Genomic DNA, 21,044 nt, shown 5'->3' on the forward strand with positions numbered 1-21,044 from the left:
CTAGTAAAGGAAATATATATAGGCCTACAGCTACCTACACTTTTTTGTTTAGATATTTAAATAGTGGTTCATTATTTTATATTCAAAGAAAATAATTTATTTTCTCCTTTTTAGTGCATTACTACAGTAAAGCTTTTTAGAAGTTATTTTAGCTTTTTTTTTTTCTTTTTATTTAGTTTGAAAAGAAAAACGTCAAAACAGTTTTTTGTCTGAAAATTTTAGATGACTAAAGAATCTGGCATAGATATTTAATACTTTTGAGAAGCTTTGCCTATTTCAGCACTTACATGTTAATTAATTTAGAAAATATTGGTTCACAAAAAGTGCAGTTTTAAAAAATATTTTGCTTTTTTGAAAATAGCATTACTATTTTTATTGTTTTAGATATTTTCATAAAATTAGTAACAAAATTTAGAACCAAAAGCTCTATCTGGAGAAACTTACTACAGATGTCTACAATCAATAATTAATTTCAGCTTGGACTATCTAATTTTATGGTTATATGACTCTGAATTCACTCTGCTTTTCTTTGTGGATATGCCTTTGTTTATTCAAGAATAAACTAAAAGGCAATAGTTGTTTTATTTTCAAGTTTTCTCTCAAAGATAGGTTCCCAGCTATCAAGCCTCACATGCCCTGACGTCAGAAATTGAAACATTTTGGTTTTAAACTAAACCTTCCTGTGTTTAGGTTAATTTAACCTGCTTCTGCCTTGTCAGTTTCCTAATTAGTGAAACTGCTTGAGGTCTATGATTTAATGAAATTCATTCACTATCCCTAAAACAAATGGTAGCTGCAGTGAGGTTAATGCAATTAGTAATAAAACAGATAGTGTTAGTTACCTCACAAGTTAAAGACAGTTACAAGAGTCTATCTCTTTGTAAAACAAGGGAGAGTGGACCTAGTTATTTGTTCAGCAAGCTCAAGTCCTGACCTAATTATTTGTTCAGCAAGCTCAAGTCCTGACCTAATTATTTGTTCAGCAAGCTCAAGTCCTGACCTAGTTATTTGTTCAGCAAGCTCAAGTCCTGACCTAGTTATTTGTTCAACAAGCTCAAGTCCTGACCAAGTTATTTGTTCAGCAAGCTCAAGTCCTGACCTAGTTATTTGTTCAGCAAGCTCAAGTCCTGACCTAGTTATTTGTTCAGCAAGCTCAAGTCCTGACCTAGTTATTTGTTCAGCAAGCTCAAGTCCTGACCTAGTTATTTGTTCAGCAAGCTCAAGTCCTGACCTAGTTAATTGTTCAGCAAGCTCAAGTTCTGACCTAGTTATTTGTTCCAGCAGGTTCAAGTTCTGATCTAAATATTGTTTAAATTAAGTATGCTCACTTTCTGACAAGAAATCTAAAGAATTAGGACCTGGTACACAATCAGTATCAGTCGATTATGTACTTAATGTTTAGAAATCAACACGCTAAAAAGATTATGTGTTATTACAAGAGACTTTTGATTTTTAATAGAGGTAACATAAGAATGATTTACCATTGTATAATTATACTTACATGTATATGTCATACATCATAAGGCAAAAAGTAACATTGTTTTGCTTTATAGTAAAACTGAGATGTGATGTGACTTACAGTGACAGTGATAACAGTGAAATTTATTTGTTGTCATTATTATTTTTTTTTTTGGCAACATTTACTATTGTAGGCCTATTTTTTCTGCATTAAGCTTATTATTTGTCAATTGTTTAAAACTGTTGCTGTGAATTTTCACATATTAGAACTGTTGAAAATTAATAAAAATGTAATAAATAAATAAAAAGTTGAAGTTTGAACGTTTAACTACAAGGGGAGGCTACCCACAAAATAAAAAACTTAATCGAACGAAAAACAGTGACAGGTGTTTAGTTAAGTAAGTCAACACTGAGCCTTTCTTTCTGTGGTGATTTTAAATCTAGATCTAGATCTATTTCTATAATTCTATATCTATCATATCAATTTAGATCCATATGTAAAAATCTAAACCTAAAACGGTTGAATACTTGAGACTTGATAGATCTAGATCTAGGAGATTTTTAGTTTTTGTTTGAAATGTTTCATTAACTCCAGTTCTTTTTAAAATTTTGGTAGTTCGACAGAGTTTTGCAAATTTTCTTTAAATTAAGTCTGAAAACGGCTAATTTCCCACCAACAAGTCGTTTAAATGTACCTGCAAAGTCTGAATCGATAGCTTTGTAGCCGCCATTATTTTAAAAAGATTTTAAAAATATTGTATATTTAATAAGTTTTTTAAAAATAGCATTATTAAAAAAAACTATTTTACGAAAAAAAGTAATAAGGTTTAATAGTGTCATTAGGTAGATTTAGATCTAGAATCTAGATCTAGCTAGACTAGACCTAGAATTTCTAGATCTAGAATCTAGATTATATCATCTAGATCTAGAATAGAGTCTAGATCTAGAAATCTAAATCCAGATCTACTCTAGAGATCTAGAGATTCTATCATTCTAATCTAGATCTAGAGTCTAGTTAGATTCTTAGAATTAGATCTAGATCTAGATTAGATCCAGATGATCGTCAAGCTAGACTCTAGACTAGATCACTAGGAGAGGCTAGATCTAGATTCTAGATCAATTTATGAAACCTAGAAATAGAATCTCTAGATTTAATAATAGATCTAGATTCTAGATGATGTAGATTCTTTATTCTATACATATTCTATATATAGTATAGTACAATTAAGTATAAGCCTAATCTAAATTATTTTAGAAGATCTAGATCTCTATTAAAAAATTAATCTAATTTTCTAGATATAGACTCTAGATTCTAGAATCTCTAATCTACTTTTTTTTTCAGTCTGTGGTCTTGCAGCGCTTTGATAGAAATCTGAGTGAGAAATCATTCAGCCATCGGAATCATGGTTAGTCTTTCTGATAAGTGACAGTACTTTAATTGATCATAATTATTTACCTAATTATTAATTATAGACTACTTTTAATTATAGATATACCTATTTAGTGTTAAGTAATTAAATCTAGATCTAGTTCTAACTTACCTCTACTCTAAACTCTAAACAATAGTAACTTTTTACTAGACTCACAATTTTAAAAACAAATGGTTTTTTTTTTGTGTGAAATAAACCTAATAGGCCTAGTCTATTTATTTTAAAATAAACCTTATGCCTAGATATCTATATCTAAATTTTCCAAATGCATTTTCAGAAGTTCGAATGAGGAGATGGAGATGGCTGGGCCATGTCCTACGCAAGAGCAAAAGATGACTCCCCCAACATGGCACTGGAAAACGAAAGAGGGGAAGACCACTGGGAACATGGAGGAGAGAGATGGAAGAAGAAGTGCAAGCTGCTGGCAAGACTTGGCATGAACTAAAGTGGCTCGCCCAGGACAGAGTGGAATGGCAGGGATTTGTTGCTGCCCTATACTCCACAGGGAGTGATGAGGATTAAGTAAGTAATTTGTAATAGACTACTAATGTAACAGACTTTTTTCTAACACTAATTGTTTATTTTAGTATACTAAGTCATGACTTGATTCATCAACTTACAGCTATAAAATACAGTTGCACAGAACTTCCTTTACAATTCATATTTTTCTACAATAAGTAAACTAAGAAAAGATACTAAATCATTGCAGAGAAAGCAGACACAGATCCAGTGTTGGAAGAGGAAGTATTTTACATAAAAGAAAAAAAAAAACAGATGTCAAAGCAGGTATTGGCTGGTGCAGAAACAGCATGAAAGGGTAAGTTATTGATGATTTCAAACATAAAATATGCTAAATTGCAGGTTAGGTTTCAAAGAACAACTGGACATCTTCAGCAAGAGAATTGAGAACCAAGATTGATAGTGTTAAATGGGAGATGGATTTGCTGACAATGACAGAGTATTGAAGGAGATAGATGATGCTTTAAGAGGAGAAAGGGTCAAGATCTCAGTAAAGAATGACATTGTTCATGCAGAGAATCTCAAACTGATTGAGGAGTTTGACAGGGTCATCGACACAAACCAGTTACAGCACAAAATAGACACAGACATTCAATCTCGAATAAAGCAGATGAAGAAAAAGTTGGAAGCTATGGAACGCAGAGATACTGAAAATTCCATCTATGATGTGTTGTCTGGATCGAATGTCTCAGTAAACCATCCCCTATTTTGTGGTGTTGACAGAAGCGGAAACCCTCTTTGTCAAGAATAGTGGGTGGTAAAGACCTGGTTGGTGTCCAGCTGACTGACAAGTGGGAGCTAGATGATCAGGAAGTGCATCGCTATTATGTGAGGATTATTAACAGAGTACTAGCTAAAAAGAACAAGTCTGTTGTCTACACTGTAGGCTACTGGGCACCCGATGAGGATGAAGCTGAGGACTTTTGCCTACCTGCTGAATCACTAATAGCTGACTAGATTAGTAGTGATCTCTGCTTTACATCCTAATCTGCTGTTAATCCTTGGACAGCATGATTATTAAAAATTTGAGCTTTAAAAAATAATTAATGTTTTATTTTAAATTTGCTTTGTTCCTTTGTTATATATTTTTATGTTTACAGTTACATGCAATGATTGCAATATTTATGTCTTTACAATATGTATATAATTTCTATTTTTTCAAAAGTGCGCTAAATTTTTTGTTAAAAAATAAAGGTTGGTATGTAATGACATGGTATTATGTTTTTAATCTTTTTTTTTTTATATTTTACTTATGGTATTCTAATTTGATACACAGTATAGTGTAAACAAATCAAATAACTTTTTTTTTTCTTTGCAGATTTTTGTATCTTTCCTGGACTGATGACTTTCATTCAACCTGATCATTTTTTAATCTGCATCAACTAAAACTTGTTATATAAATCACTTTGTTGTACTCACACCTTAAACTTAAACCCATTATTACTTTGTTCTTTTCATTGATAATTGAAATTTATATGATTGCATCTAAATCTAATAAATAAATATTTTTTGGAAAGCAAACCATTTTGGTTCTTTTTATTTTTATCTTTTGTTTTAATTTGAAACCAGGTCTTGTATAAGAAATTATACTGGTGGATCTGTCAGAGTAACACCATGTTTGCACTTACCACATGAATACTATACATGTCTAGAAAAAAACAACTTGCAATGAGTAAGCCTTCATATACATGTTCTGATAAAATAAGCTTATGCTGAAGTTTTTTCTCTAGACTTGCGCAATTCACAGTGCAACAACAGTAATTGGAAGTAAGCAGTCAATAAATAAATATATTTATTAGACACCAAATTACATATTAAATATTTAGAATGAATAAATAAATTAAATATTCATAGTGAGAGATAATGATTCCATTAATTAGTATCACTAGCTTAACTGATGAATTTTTATAACTTACTATAATGTGTTCAAGCAAGGTTAATAATATTGATAATCTATAGGCCTAACTATAAGAAGCAGCTGAATACCTTTGTAGAGGGCCTATATAAACTATATTATAACATTTTCACTATTTTAGACAATGGTATTGGTATGAAATTGTTGGTCATGTAGGGCCTTACACAAATGTTAAAATCTAATAATAAAAAAAAAAATATTTTGCTACTACTACATGGTGGTTGTAATTCAAGTTTTCAGTAGGCCTATGCCTATTAATTTATTCAAATATTAATAGGCCTAGTTGTGTATAGTAAATATAATTTTGATAAGTCTAACTCATAATAAAATACTACATTAACAATTTATAGTAAAATGACGAAAAGTCCGAAAATATAATTTGACGCGTATGACGTCATCAAGTTGTGTACTACCAATATCGGAGACACTTTTTTTTTTAATGTAAGAGGAAAAATAATGGTGGCAGGTTAATCCAAATTTTTTATAAACACAAAAATTTTAAAATCGAAATAGGCTAAATAAACTTTTGCTAGACACACACAGAGTATAAAAAGTAGTTTCAGTAAAAAATTACGCGTCGATCGGTATCTTTTCCTCCCGAAAATAACGAATTTTTCAATTTTCGAAATACACGCTAATATTATATATTAATTATATAATATAGTTAATACCGTAGAAATGCCGTAGGCCGTAGATCTAGATTAATATTCAATAATATTAACTTTTGAATGTCTAACTAAATTTTTGAGTCTTAAAAAAAAGAAAGGCCCATAAAATTTCATTTATTTGTGCCTTCCACCCCCTCTAGACTCTAGTCTGGCCAGCAGAAGATGAAAAAATGCTATGACCTGTCCTGGCTTATTGCCTTATATTAGAATTTACTAGATTAATAATAGATGCGCAATTGGCTCAAATTGAATAGTATTAAAATTACTATCAATAGCTGCGCAATGGGCTTGAATTAACCTCTTTTTTTTAGCTGTGCATGGGATCAATTTTTCTTTTGGTAATCTATCGCTTTAGGTATGTAAAATCGGCAGCGGCTAGTATTGTTCGGAAAAGTTACCTCATTGTCAAGGCTTTAATAGAAGTAGATCTATATTGTAAAATATTTGTGTCAATTATTATAGATAACTGAATAATAAACCAAAATCAATGGCTAAATATATCAATATCAATATAGGCCAGAAGTTAACTCTAAACAGCAGTGTTTGAGAGCAAGATTTGCTATATAAACAACAGCTTTGTAAAATAGAGTGGCTTCCCCTGAATCTTTCGCTATAAGTTTAACAAAATAAAACTTAAAGAAGATGGCTGCTTTAGTAAATAGTAAATGAGCATGGTTGCATCTGATAAAAACATCGCTAGTCTTCATTTATTACTGAAAAGTTTTAATTGAATTGTTTACAAACAAGTAGATCTGCATAAATGAAACAAGGAAACATTTTTGTATTTTTCAAAACATGAATCCTCCTCAAAATGTGAAATAATTATTAAAATTTAAGGAGTCACCTGTTTTTCACATTACTAGTTGCGGGTGATTTGACGTACCTGAAACGATAGATTACCTTTCTTTTTAACCTTATTCTTCTGACAAAACAATCGGTACCATGTGTTTGAGCAGTTGCGCTTCAGTGTGTTCGAGCAATTGTGCTTCGGTCAAGTCGTCAGGGATTTAGGGTCCATAGTACTAAGTTATAGTAGAAATCTAGTTAGGAGATCTACTAATTGGAGTCTATAATTGAAGCATAAAATATTTTTAAAAAATCTATTTTAATAGCCTATTTCAATCTAGAGTAAAGTTCCGCGTGTGGTCACACATAGCGAAAAATTCCGAACTCCCGATTTTCATCGGGCGCTATTTTGTAACCGTTTCACACAGAAACAAACCGAAAGTAATTTATTACTCCACTGCCATTCTACTCTAATATGCATGAGTTATTTTGTATTCATACGCATAGTATTTGAGATATTCATGTTTTAGTGACGAACCTCCTTGTGATCGACTTTTCCCCCCTTTTTACTTGCCTGTGGTCACCTGTCCCTGCTTGTGATCACTAGCGTATTTTTTACGTTTTGATCCAATTTTAATAATTTTACTCATTTAAACGTGTTGATGATTGTATAATTAATTAATAGATTTGCAAAACCAAATAATAACACGTTAATTAAATTTATTAACTACAAATTACGGATGACCCAGTGATGACTCAAGGGACGCAACTATTATAATCATAACAAAGGGACGTAACAATCACTAACAAGACAAAACGTAACATTTGCTTCAATTGGATTGTATGTAGAGACACAAACTAGATTTAGAAGAAGTAGATGATTAAAATAATTTAAAACAACAGAAAAAAATAGAAATTATATAGGTTCTAGACTTAGCTTGAAATATAGAGCAGCTAGATCTAGGCTAGTCTAGCTCAAGTCATTGGTGACCACAGCGAGGGTAAAACACAAAAATCGTTACCCCAGCTGTGATCACCCCCATTTCACCACTAAGATTCTTTTAATAGCCTTAACTACAGTATTTTCAGTGTCCCGCACATAAATAGAAGCTATTTATAGTTAACCTAGTTATAAAAAGCTTTGATTGGTTGGTTTTATTCATCTCATCCGGGACCTAGTGCTTTTCATACGGGGGAACTAGAATCGCCTACGACGTCATACCTCGAAACTTGTAAATTTAAAAACTCGTCTTTCAGAAGGAGTGAAACAAAAGAATTTGACCTGGATATATTTAGAAATGGACATGTTTACAGCAGATATTGGTAGTTTCGTATAAAACATCCAAACAAATATTATACGAAGCCATAAACAGGAATGTGACTACACCGTGGTTTTGACCACACGCGGAACTTTACTCTACTATTTAATTATTTATCATGTTAATCCCTGTCCCATCAAGACAACACATAAGCCTAAACAATGAACATTTAGATGACAAGAAAAACCAGGTCATTGTAGCTCATCTTCTTCCGCTTAGAATCTGCCTAGTATTTAATAATAACTTACTACTGTAGTATTATTACCTTAATGATTAAATGGGTATTAAAATATTGACATTATTTTCCATCATTAATTGATTATTGTTAACATGGATAAAGATTTTGCAATCAAACTACTTAATTCTGAAAATAATTCAGATTTCAGACATATAATATTTTTAGAATCAATGTTAAATCAACTTTAAAATAATTTTTTTATTTACCAAAGACTACATTGATTTAAACTACATTTCTATTAATTTTCATCAATCCTAAGATTTTACCTGAAGTTTCAACTTTGTAAGACAAACAGGCTGCGGGAACTCTGTGATCGATATTCTGAAAACCCCACTCTAGAAAAAAAAACTTAATTAGTACTAAAAATTTTTCAGGCTTTTGATTATGTAAATCAATAATGTCTTTCAGTAACGAACAAGTAATAACAAATATTCAATTATTTAGTGTTTGTACTGTTAAATTAATGTTAGTTAATTGTTAGCTGTATAGACTACTTTATCCAACTATTTGATTACTTTTAATATAATTGACATATGTTTTATCATGTAGATCACATAATCACAGTCAAATTTTAATATTCTAATTAATTCTATTTATAAAAAATTTCAGAATCTTATAGGTCTATTTTCAAAATGCTGTTACAAGAATGTGATAATGAAAACACTGAGTATATGCTGATGTCAATAAAGACTGAACCTGATGAAACACTTTCTGACTGTGAAGATTCCCCTAATGTATACTTTGAAATCGCACACTACTCCCAAAACCATGAAGAGCTTTGTGCACAGGATATAAAACCTGATCTGCATGTGTTAGATATTAAAGAAGAACCATCATATGAAACAGATTTGTTGAAAAGCATTAAACTGGAAACATCAGAAATGCAGGAAAGAATCACCTTTGGTGATAGTAATAGTAGTGATTCATTTTATCAAGGTAATTAAAATAAATGATCTTAATTATTGTATAACTATCAAATTTAACAGCATTTTGTTTGGGAAAGCAACAGATTATCATTTGAAAACCACATTCCAAAATTTTTATTAAATTTAGCTTATCCTATGTTATCTATGTAAAAATAGACTCATTAATTTATTGTGTATACAAAAATGTTTTTTTAAATTAATAGATAGGGCCCTACATTAAAAAATTTCATGTCTTTAATTGTTTGCCTCTTAAAATATGTTTTTACAAATATTTTATTTTAGCTCACAACTTGAAAGGTAAACAAATATTGAGCAATCAATCAATCAGAAAATATGAACAATCACTGTGTGAAAGAAGTATGTTTGAAAAACCAACAGAATGCTTTGATTTAGAAAACTCCCAAGTTAAAGGTGTTGAACATACCAGGCAACTGCAAGTTTCATACAACAGAAAAGCAAGGTGGTTAGAGAGAGAAACACCAGAGCAACATTTACTGAGACTACAACGCTCGAGAGAATATAAAAAAAGAAGTCGAGAAAATGAAACTCCAGAGCAACGTGCATTGAGACTACAACGCTCAAGGGAATACAAAAGAAAATCACTTGAAAATGAAACACCAGAACAGCGAGTGATGCGGTTACAGCGCTTGCGAGAAAATAAAAGAAAATATTTAGAGAAAGAAACTGCGGAGCAGAGATCACGGAGGCTACAACATTTAAGAGAATATGCAAGAAAAATACGTAATAAACAATCTCTTGAGCATCAACCAGTTAGATCAGAGGAAACTGCACCATGTACTAGTATGCAATACTTACAACAATTAGAAAAGAGCCAAAACACTTGTGTGAAAGATATCAGAATTAAATTGTCAGCAAAAGAAACACCAGAACAGCGCTCAAGGAGGTTACAGCGTTTACGAGAATATGCAAAAAAAATGCGTAGTAATGAAACTCCAGAGCAACGCTCACTTAGATTACAACGATTACGAGAAAATCAGAGACGTAGGCATGAGCATGAAACATTCGAGCAACGCTGCTTGAGATTAGAACGTTTACGAGAGCAGGGGAAAAAATATAGGGCTGTTGAAACACAAGAGCAACAGTCACAGAGGTTACAGCACTTGAGAGAGATTAGGAAGGAAAACCTTCAACATCAAATACAAGAAAATTGTGCATTTTGTGTCTAATCTGTTATATCATAGAACATAACTATTTAAGAGTTCAAGCTGTATAACAAATCAAATTGGACAAGATGTAGCTCTTCTAGAAAAATAAAACTATAAAATAAATATTGAAATTATAATAAATACTGATTGTGTCTATAAGTAGTGTAGTAAAGCAAACCTGCATTAAGCTTCATTGTTGCAAGAGTGTTAAGCCAGGCGACTAAAAGTATAAATCCTTTGTACTATTACATCACTATAAAAAGTTCATTTAGATTTCTGTCATTGAATTGTAAAGTTTCATGACTTTTATCATCTATTTTAGTAGTGCTACAAGTGAAAGATATTTTTTAAAAATTCAGATAATTTCCTCCCTTGACCTGTAACAATGTGACTAAATTTGTAAACATTTGTTGTAAACTTGATATTTATAATGTATAAAAACCTCAAAAAAGATGTTTTGTTTCACAAAATAAAATCAGGATCTTGTTCATGTTGTTTTATGAAAACAGCATAAACGGTTATTTTACCTACCTGTTCTCTGGGATGTAATATGTTGAAGCAATCAAAATATATGTGATCTCACTAGTATTATTGTAAAAAATCTCAAGCATTACAAAACTTAAGTTATTCTTATTGTTGATGTACAGCATTTCAGTAATTTGTAAGACATGTTAATTTTTGTTTGTTTAGCAACTAGTCATCTGAGTTCTTTTTTATTTGTTGAGTTCTAGACTAAAAGGCATTATTTTTTAACATTTTCTCTTTACTCCAGTTTTGAAGATTTTGAAATGTTTTTTCAGTTCCTACACATTAAAAATCAAAGAATATTAAAGATTTAAAATAAAATATTTTCTACATATTGTTTTTGTTTGATTTTATGTTACCTTATACTTGTATATATAATTTTAAATAAATTTGTTGATATTTAGGCATACATGAAGTGTAATTAATAAATTTTTTCCTTATTTTATTTTCTGAGTTAAATTGTCAATAGTTTATTTATGCTTTTTCTGATAACTGTCAACTCAAGGTGTGTGTACCTTTTAGCAATATTTAACTACTCAAATTTATTAAACATTATATTTATTCTTACACTACCTTACTCATACTGGTATACTAGTATTATATAATATTAATATGTAAAAATTACAATGTACATGATTTTCAACATTTATATTTTACCACATATTCAGTTTAAAAAGGTGATATGTGACCTGATATATAAGGAAAAAGGACAAGAGTAACAATCAAACATAAAGAAATTAAATAGTATTTATACTGTTGTACATGTTAACTTACAGGGCATTATAATTCAAAATTTATTTTGACATTGACAGAAATTCTCATATTACCATTTTGAAAAAAAATCTCTCTACTAAGATCTAAATTTTAAAAAAGACCTATTTTTCCTTGAGCTGCAAGCTCTCAGTATTGTAAAAGTAGTCTTTGGATGAGGCCTTGTTTATATAAGTGTAATAGCTTGGACAAACCAACTAGTAGGTGTGCTGTCTCGCTAAGGTTTCAATATACTGTTGGAATGTAAGCAAAACAGATAAAAAATACAGAGCCAATAAAAGCAGCAGAGCTTGATTTTGAACAGTTGTACCCAAGTTTGAAGAAGTCAGCGCAGCTTGATTATAAAGCATATCAACATGTAAAGCTTAAAGATTTTCTTTTTAAAGACAAGATAAACTTGCCGTGATAAAAAAAAAAAGGCAAATAGCTAGTTATTTATCTCATCCATCAGATGAAATCCATGATATAGATCTACCACATAATATATCCACTGGCAGATTTTTTTTAATATATTGAGTATCAGATGCCACAATATCACTTGTTTGTTGCTAAGTAAAAGCAAAATTATATAAAGCAATGGAATGGCTTGATCAAAATAATCTAGAAAAGGTAATCAATGAAGAAAATATGACTGGTCATAAGTATAAACAAATTGGAAGATTTAAAGGACAAATAGCCCCACACGTTTTGTGTAGAGCATTGTTGAGGAACTCATAGGAACACGCGCTGATAATAAGTTTAGAATCTTTCATCTTGCTCAAAGGGTGTTTGAGACATCACTAACACATGTTACTGTCTTATTTTAAGCAGCAGGGAAATCCATTCATCAGGCATTATAGGGCTGGTAAGTAGGTCACCAATCAGTTCTATAGCTCATGCAGGTTTTATTTAGCGGTAGAACTGGTTGGTGACCTACTTACCAGCTCTATACCAGGAAGCATTGCCGCTGAGTGTCAATTACCCCTCCCCTGTTTTTTCCTGGTCCAAAATATTGCTGTAGGAAATGAACCCCCTGTTAGTGGTAAGGAGGAGCTGCTCTCAATAATTATGCAAACATAGTTTAATATTCATGTACTGATCAAGTATTATCATATTGTGAATTTCAACGTTATAAATACTCTGTTAATAAATCTTTTGGAACGCCGTTGGTCTACCTTTGTTGTGTACTGATAACCCACAGTCTCATATATATATATATATATATATATATATATATCTTTTTTACCAAGACACATGGGGCAGACACAGAAAGTGAGAAAGCTGCCTCCACTTTTGTCGATCTCTGCAATTTTCCAGGCAGTAGCTGAAGCCAGTCCTGCCTCTGCCAGCTGCTTCCCCACCATGCACCTATATGACTCCCTTGGCCTTCCCTGTTTATATATGTATATATTTATATACATATATACACACACATTTAATACAGTTTACCCTGTGTATGTAATACAGCGGTAGGGTGGATGTAATACCCCCACCCACCCATGACACATTTAAAAAAATTTAGAATGCTGTAGAACTTTTTAAAATTCTTTTTGGAACAAATATTTAATCAGATGGCTGAATAGGGTGACTGTATCAGATGACTGTCAAGTTGTTGATTATGTTTCACAGTACTTGATTCATAACCAAAGATCAAAACCTGAAGTCTTCCCTCTCTAAAAAAAAATCATACATACATATATATATATATATATATATATATATATATATATATATATATATATATATATATATATTAGCGAGGCTCACTAACTTGAAAGCGTCATTGGTTGCTAACCAGAACATGGCGTTAGGATCGGACCATGACTTCCGGCGAGTTTTTCGACTTAGTTCCAGGGACCTCCTTGGAATTACTTTTAAAAGTGTTTACCACGAGCAAAATGGCAGGTTTTCACGTTATAAAAACATGCTATAGGTGGCAAGTCGAAATATGCCAGAAAAGCATTTTCAAAAATTGCTTTGGAGAATGTAGGCTAAATTTAAAGTCGGTGTCATTCAAAATAATATAACTTTTTAAATATAGATCTCCATATCACAAAATTGATTTCCAAAGTAAAGCATTATTAGTTTTATCATTCTATGAAAAAATAAATCAAATATCTTCAACACTTTTTTTTATAAGATGTGTCCAAAAAATGACAACCAAATTTTTTTATTTTTTTTTACCACGTGACCGCTATTTGAATGGATACGTTTACCTGGCATGGTTTTTTATTTTGCTCTTTTGTACAATAAAAAATGTTATAAAATTAAAGAAATAAAAGAATTCAAACATCACTTCTGTCTTGTCTTTTTTAAAATTCTTTTCTGATGACATTCTCTTAAATTTTTTCCCTCTATAAATATATCCCGACGATAGACGGGCCAATTCTACTTTTAGGAACTCTCTTGTAAAAAAAAATTAGATCTATTTCACGGTCAATTAAAAAGTTAAACCCTTCAGCTTTTAAGCAGGTTGTCATGGATGGATCCCTCATACCATAGCTGTGAGTGACCAAAAAATTTAAAATTCAATAATTTAGTCTAAAACTTGCAAATTCCCAAAATTAGTGCCTAGTGGATAAAGTATGGACGTTTTTTATTTAGTTGTCATGTTTAAGTTGAAAATTGAGTACATTTCAAATTTACTAAGAAAATCTAATATATATATATATATATATATATATATACACACATATATATACTTATGATTGCCCCAACAACATAAGAGAAGTTTGAGAAACCAACAAGGGTTTGAGCAAGCTATAAGTTGCTTTGACATACAATCTAAATAACTTAAAAGTAAAAGAGATACACGTTATTGGATTAGCTGGTTTAACAGTTGTGCAAAAGGAACACCCCGAAAAGTTGAACATATTGTGCGTCAATGCTATTTATTAACTATTTTAATGATACTAACCTAACTCGTTTCCAAAACATTCTTAAAGATAAAGGCGCGAAAATACAAACCTCCTTGGATAAAACAGCCTGCATGGAAAAGAGAGGAAAGCTTGGTCAAAAATGAAAAGAAGAGCTAAGAGAAAAGAAGTTATGAAAATTAAGTTAAGCGAAAGTTACAAAACATATTTATACTGTATATAACTGTAACATTAGGTATTTTAACTTCAACTATTTTATTAAATTTCAAGTTCGGTTAAGTTTAGGGATAAAGTATGTGATTAGATTGTAAAGATAATTTAAGTGAATTAAATAAAGTGATTGAAACTGAAAGTAAGAAATTATCATTAACGAAGTAAGTAAATGAAGTCTAGGTAGAAACACTTTATAAAAAAAAAAGTTTTTTTCTCTGCATTATCCTTTATTGAAATTATTATGTTATTAAACAACATTTATTATTTTTATCTAGATCTAAATCTATAGGTACAATTTGGTACACTTTTCCTTTTCTTATTTAAAAAAAACACTTTAAAAAAACAACTGGGGCATTTTGCCATGTGGATTAATGACACTTCAAACCCCCAAATATACTGCTTACAATATTTATTATTTAAAGATGGCATACAAATTTCCAATTACAATATACAATTAACCCATCTATTTATGCAACAGTTAGTCCTATTTTATTACATTAATAACCGTAATCTTTGATTTTTAACGATTATTTCGGTTACTAGTAAAACCTAAGTCAAATGATTTAATAGTAGTTGCCCCTTATTGACTTCAAATCTAAAAAAAATGCTGAACCATGAACAAAACATTGTGTAATCATTCCAAGTGTAATGTTACTGTACTGTCAACCGTTTTTTTTGTGTCATAATAGTCATATTATCTGCAGTTCTTTTTAAATTTGTTTAGCGCGCTGCGTTTCGCTGGATATTATTATACTATATGTATTACATAAGTCATAAGATTTGATAAATTCTAGATTCTAGGGCCTAGACTAGATCTAACTAAATTCTATCAATTGTATCAATCATCTATAGGGCGGGTATAGGCCGGGCCTACTAATACTAGTCTAGATCTAATATTAATCATCTATGAAATGTTGAAAATGTTCGGTTCTCCTGGCCTTGACGATCTAGAATACGCCCGTAAACTTCAGGAAGAATATGACAGAGAAATAGCCGTTAAAATTGCAGACGATGACAATTCTGAAAGCAGAAGTGTAAATGATAATCCAGAATACGCTATAAAGTTTAATGGAAGCGGAAGAAGTAAGAATGCGGCTTCAATACAGATGAATGATTTTACTGAAAAGTTTCACTTGGGTTTGTCCCCAGTTGACCCATCATTGGAATTTTCAGATCCAAATCCTAACATTTTTGAGTTGTTTCTTCAATTTAATATTCAGTTCTTCTGGGGACGTCTTTCTGGAATTGAAGTCAAATGGAGCCCCAGAATGACTCTGTGAGTAAAAATATTTTGAAATGAAATATCTAGGCCTGGCCTAGATTCTAGACTTTAGGTTATTACAATTAGTAATAGTAATACTTAGGCGTAATAGTAATAGTAATAGTAGAACTCTAGATCTACATTCTAGACTAGTTGATCTTACTACTAACTAATCAATTACAATTCTAATCATACTAATATTACTAATGAAATTTATAGGCCTAAAAAATTTCACTAGGTATTATAACTATTTTAAAATGGCTTATTCCATCCCATAGGGAATATGCATACGCAGCAGAAAGAAACTATTGCCTTTAACCTAGCCTAGGGAAAACTTGAATGAAGGCCTTTCTCAACTGTGCATATTGACAAAATAGCTCAGCCTGGCCTGGCTTTTCTTTTCTGCTTTTCTTAACAAAATTAATTTTTGTTGCTTGGGCCCTCTATACTTATACATTACATTTGTCTACATAGTTTAAATACAGTACAGTCATTTTAAAAAAAACTGCTACTTATAGGTCTGTATCTGACTTTTCTATCATAATAATATTAGTCTCCATGTCTACTAATATAATTTACTAAAAATTTGATAAACTTTCCTCAAGCTTGTGAGTAAGGATTGTCAGTAATGTAACTTATAAGATTATCATATTCATATTTTATAAACTGTTGTAATGATATAGTTCTTCGTCATCCTAGTTTATTCTAGTTTATTTTTTGACATACCCAACTGTTAAATAGCTTCATTGAAAATGTGCTATTCATTTATTCTTATTTTTTTTCTCAGCTGTGCAGGCCTATGTGTTTATGAAGGACGTGGAGGTCTCTGTTCTGTCAGACTTAGTCTACCTTTGTTGAAGCTCAGGCCAAGAAAAGATTTAGTTGAAACTCTCTTGGTAATTTAAATATTCTACTATTATTTTGTCAAAGAAATTTACATATGCATAGTGATCATAAGATTAAGTCAAACTTAATTTTTTACGAAATGTACAGATTTGATATTGAAAGGTTCTATAGAAGTTTGTGAATAATCAGACTGAACCACTAAGATTTTATTAAAATACCCTGATTGTTATGGCAAGAGATATTCTCTTTACTTTAAAACAATGTGTTTAAAAATATAAATATTTTCATAAAACAAGTTGTTTTTAAATTTTCAGCATGAAATGATCCATGCTTATTTGTTTATCACAGACAATGATAGGGTAAGACTTCATTTGTTTGTGAAATTTTCAGTCAAAGTGAGCTTCATTAAGATTAGTTTGTCACCCAATATTAAAATGCTGTTGTTGACTTAATGATAGTTCATTAGTGCCAACCCATAAGTTACAATGCTAGATTTGCTGCTGTTGTCTTCTGTTATGTCGACTTCTGTGTAGTCTGCTTAATATGGACAATGAACATGATTAAGCATATTAACAGGAACAAGTAAAAAACAATTTTAAAAATCTATTCTAGGATCATGATGGCCATGGCCCTCAGTTTAAAAGTCATATGCATCGAATTAACAAAGAGACAGGAGCTAACATTTCTGTAAGAAAAGTTTCAGCTATTTTTTTTACTCAATGATTTAAGAATAAGATTATTTAGTATAATACTCTCAAAATCTGGATTTCATATATTCTTTTCTCTTCCTATCTGTTTTTATACAAACAATGTATTTTCAGGCACATTCTTGTTATGTTATCTTTACAAACAATAGCTTTTATTTATAATTTAAGCATGTTTCTAAGTACAAGTTTGTAGGAAATGGGATTTTTTACTAAGAGTAGATGTACTATTTTATTTTTGCTTTAGATCTATCACACATTTCATGATGAAGTTGAGGCCTACCAACAACACTGGTGGAGATGTGATGGTCCCTGTCAAAGTAGGAAACCATATTTTGGTTACGTCAAACGTGCCATGAATCGCGCCCCCTCACCTCGTGACTTTTGGTGGGGAGAACATCAAGCCTCTTGTGGTGGAAGCTTTACAAAGATCAAAGAACCTGAGGGCTATGGTCAAAAAAAGGGAAAGGGAAAAGAAGGTAGTTTGGTATCAGAAAGATTAATTGGATAACTATTTTTTTTAAAGTTCAAATAAGAGTGAAATTATCCTCCTCTGTTAATTTAGTTATGAACACTTTTGTTTTGTATATTGATATTGTATATTTATTTGCATCATTTTGTTTCCCAGATAAAATAAAAAATCCAACAACTGATATTCGTGCCTTTGTCGGCAGAGGCATTTCTCTTGGAACTTCTTCTCAAAAAAATGTCATTCAAAGAAATAGTACATTTTCCTCCAACAATTCATCAAAGAGTATCTCTACGGGGAACAAAGCTAAGCAATCAGTGATAGTCAATGGTGTTCTGACCACCAAAGCTGTTGGACCAAGTCCTTTGTTTTCATCTTTACCTAATTCATCAGCTGCCAAATCTGTTGCTCCGTCAAGCTTTTCTATCCCATCTGTAAAAAATAGTTCCAACCCTCACAGCCTTGCTAAAGTTTCCTCAAACACAGCTGTTGGTGTCTCACTGGAGAAACCCCCTTCAAAAGATAAACCTAAGATGTTTGACTGCAGTGCTATCTCACTGGAAAGTCTGGATAATTTTCCAGAGAATGAAGATGATTCTTGGATGTTGGATGCAGACACTGGCAGTTCTGAGGGTTATTTCACCAGCCCATCTCTGGATACAGTATCCCCTTTAAATAAAGCAGACATCATTGATCTAACTGCTAAAGACATTAAAAATTGTGAAAGTCTTAACATGTCCCATCAGACTCCAAAACCTCAGCACAAAAAGAAAATTTTGCCCACTGTTGGCATGAACTCCTCTAAAAGAATCAGCCAAAAATATCCTGGAACTTCAAACATTCGTAAAAAGAGGACGCCAGTTGTACACAGAGGTAACAAGAATAACAGTGGCGGCAGAAGACCAGATAACAGCAAGGTCATATTTTCCAGACATTTTGTTAGTGTGTGTGAAGGAGGAAAGTTTACGGAAAAACCCAAAGCTTTGAAAAAACCAAAGTCTTATGTCTTTGATGAGCTGGATGATAATGATGATTTGTGGGTGGAAACCAGCAGTCTACAAAAAGTACAAGCAAAACACAGTGCATGCAATAAGCAGGAAGGCTTTACAGAAGTCACGGATTTAGAATCTGATGAGGAAGGAAGTAGTACTGATATAAATGAGGTCACCCATAAAAAGGATGGCGATGTAAAAACTGAGCTTTCAACTTCATTTGCTAAAAACACACAAGATGAGAGAAAGATAGAAAAACCACAGAAATCTAATTATGTGAGCCAGGTTGGTTCTGAAGATGTTGCACTTTCCAAATGCCCTTCAGAGAAGTTTACAGGTCAAGGCTATCGGTTAGGTACTGGGGAGGCAGGCAGCTCTTTTCTTTCACAAATACGAAAATCATTTAACAGTAATACATCTGGCACTAGGAACACTTTGTTAGGTCCAATCCAAAGACCAAAAACAGGTGAATCTGTTCTTCAGGCAAGCAACTCTTCATTTCCACGTAAAAGAAGCTCTGAAGTAGCATTTGGGTTGGAGTCCTTGCAAGGACAGAATAATTCAAAATACATAAACAATCGGGACTCTCAGTACTTAAGCACTTCATCTTCAACTCATGGAAAAGGCCAAGACAACCTAGCAACAAGACACACAGATGGTAATCCTGCAACAAGACACACAGATGGCAATCCTGCAACCAGACAGGCAGATGGTAATCCTGCAACCAGACAGGCACAAGACACCCCATTAGTGTCTTGTCCTGTGTGTACAATAAAAGTACCTGCCCAACAGATCAATGACCACTTGGATACATGCTTGCTGTAACATGCTGTCTCTGAAAAAACTGGCATCTCCCCTGCCCCAACACATCCCAGATGTTTGTAGTTTTTCACATAACCCAATCCCTTCACTGGTCTACACTTTTAAGGATTGAAATGTCCATGATTCAGACAGGATTGAAATGTCCATGATTCAGAAATTTTCAAACTAAATTCCAATGTTCTGCTGTAACTGATAGTACTCATTGTTAATTTTATTATAGTAACATTTTTTACTGTACACCAGTGATTTGTGTACATTTAACAAACTTTGTTTAAAAGGGATCATGAACCTAAAGTTCTTGTATCATTTTTAGTTAAGCAATTAAAATGGCATCAGGAATTAACCCCCTTGGTTTAAAGATGGATTTTTGAATTTCAAAACTGAGACAGCTGTGGGTAGAATAGGGCCTATTGATTTAAGTGGTCTCTTGGTCACATTACATTATATGCATTTAAGTGGTCTCTTGGTCCCATTACATTATATACATTTAAGTGGTCTCTTGGTCACATTATATACATTTAAGTGGTCTCTTTGTATGTAGAGAATCACATTCTGTGCCACACTTTGAGGAATGTATATTTGCATTGTCAGCTTTACTTTGTATTCAGGTGTCTCTAGCATTCTCTTCACTGTTAGAACTTTTGATGAAACTTACTTTGATGTCTTTCAAATTTATACTCACATTTCCATGTTGAGTTGGAAAATAAAATATTTTGTCTTTAACACTGACCAAGATTTAGTGCTTTTTATTTTCAAACTCTAAAGATTTGAGTTAGTTCTGTGCAGATAATTTTATTATTTAACATATAAAAGTATGAAAACTTCTCTATCTGATGGCCTCAGTCAGTGCATGCATGTGCAGTCCTCACTACCATCATCAGCTTTCACTGATTTGATTTTCAGCTTTTTCAGGGGTTACATCTAATTTTTCAGCTCTTTGGGAGGAGGGGGAAATTGTTCCAAAATCTAAATGCATAGGCCAACATACTCAAAATATTAAAGCTACATTTTATTTAAGCTAAAACAGCATTAAACTGTAGCGTGATTAAATTCTTTCAACGTGATTAAATTCTTTCAAGGAGCAGTGACAATAATTGAAGTTTGTCACAATTGCAGTGACACTACCGAACAAACCAAGTCAAGTGTAGTGACACTACAACT

The 21,044-nt window shown here is 31.9% G+C and overlaps 2 protein-coding genes and 1 long non-coding RNA gene across 6 annotated transcripts; all 3 read left to right on the plus strand.

The window, feature by feature from the left end:
• The first annotated feature begins 1,346 nt into the window (after nucleotides 1–1,346).
• LOC131940254 (uncharacterized protein C05D11.13) lies at nucleotides 1,347–11,360 on the plus strand. 4 transcript variants are annotated; one of them, XM_059298893.1, is made up of 3 exons: nucleotides 1,347–1,461; nucleotides 8,943–9,269; nucleotides 9,542–11,360. In XM_059298893.1, the coding sequence occupies exons 1-3, from the start codon at nucleotides 1,386–1,388 to the stop codon at nucleotides 10,444–10,446; spliced, it is 1,308 nt and encodes a 435-aa protein (XP_059154876.1). In that variant the 5' UTR covers nucleotides 1,347–1,385; the 3' UTR covers nucleotides 10,447–11,360. The 4 variants fall into 4 exon arrangements, with proteins under 4 accessions (XP_059154876.1, XP_059154884.1, XP_059154892.1 ...); XM_059298901.1 differs by lacking the exon at nucleotides 1,347–1,461 and adding an exon at nucleotides 1,823–1,856 and having other exon boundaries at nucleotides 9,542–11,357; XM_059298909.1 differs by lacking the exon at nucleotides 1,347–1,461 and adding an exon at nucleotides 1,869–1,886 and having other exon boundaries at nucleotides 9,542–11,358.
• On the plus strand, nucleotides 2,989–4,838 carry LOC131940316 (uncharacterized). The gene is made up of 3 exons (XR_009386542.1): nucleotides 2,989–3,410; nucleotides 3,598–3,705; nucleotides 4,726–4,838. It is a non-coding gene; the product is annotated as an uncharacterized LOC131940316 (long non-coding RNA).
• A 4,293-nt stretch (nucleotides 11,361–15,653) lies between the features above and the next one.
• Nucleotides 15,654–20,605, plus strand: LOC131940322 (uncharacterized). The gene is made up of 6 exons (XM_059298975.1): nucleotides 15,654–16,065; nucleotides 16,838–16,946; nucleotides 17,211–17,255; nucleotides 17,509–17,583; nucleotides 17,848–18,079; nucleotides 18,229–20,605. The coding sequence occupies exons 1-6, from the start codon at nucleotides 15,701–15,703 to the stop codon at nucleotides 19,884–19,886; spliced, it is 2,484 nt and encodes an 827-aa protein (XP_059154958.1). The 5' UTR covers nucleotides 15,654–15,700; the 3' UTR covers nucleotides 19,887–20,605.
• Nucleotides 20,606–21,044: the final 439 nt, after the last annotated feature.

Source organism: Physella acuta, unplaced genomic scaffold (genome assembly GCF_028476545.2).
Source record: "Physella acuta isolate Inbredline_101_S28 unplaced genomic scaffold, ASM2847654v3 ptg000021l, whole genome shotgun sequence".
Taxonomy (NCBI): Eukaryota; Metazoa; Mollusca; class Gastropoda; family Physidae; genus Physella; species Physella acuta.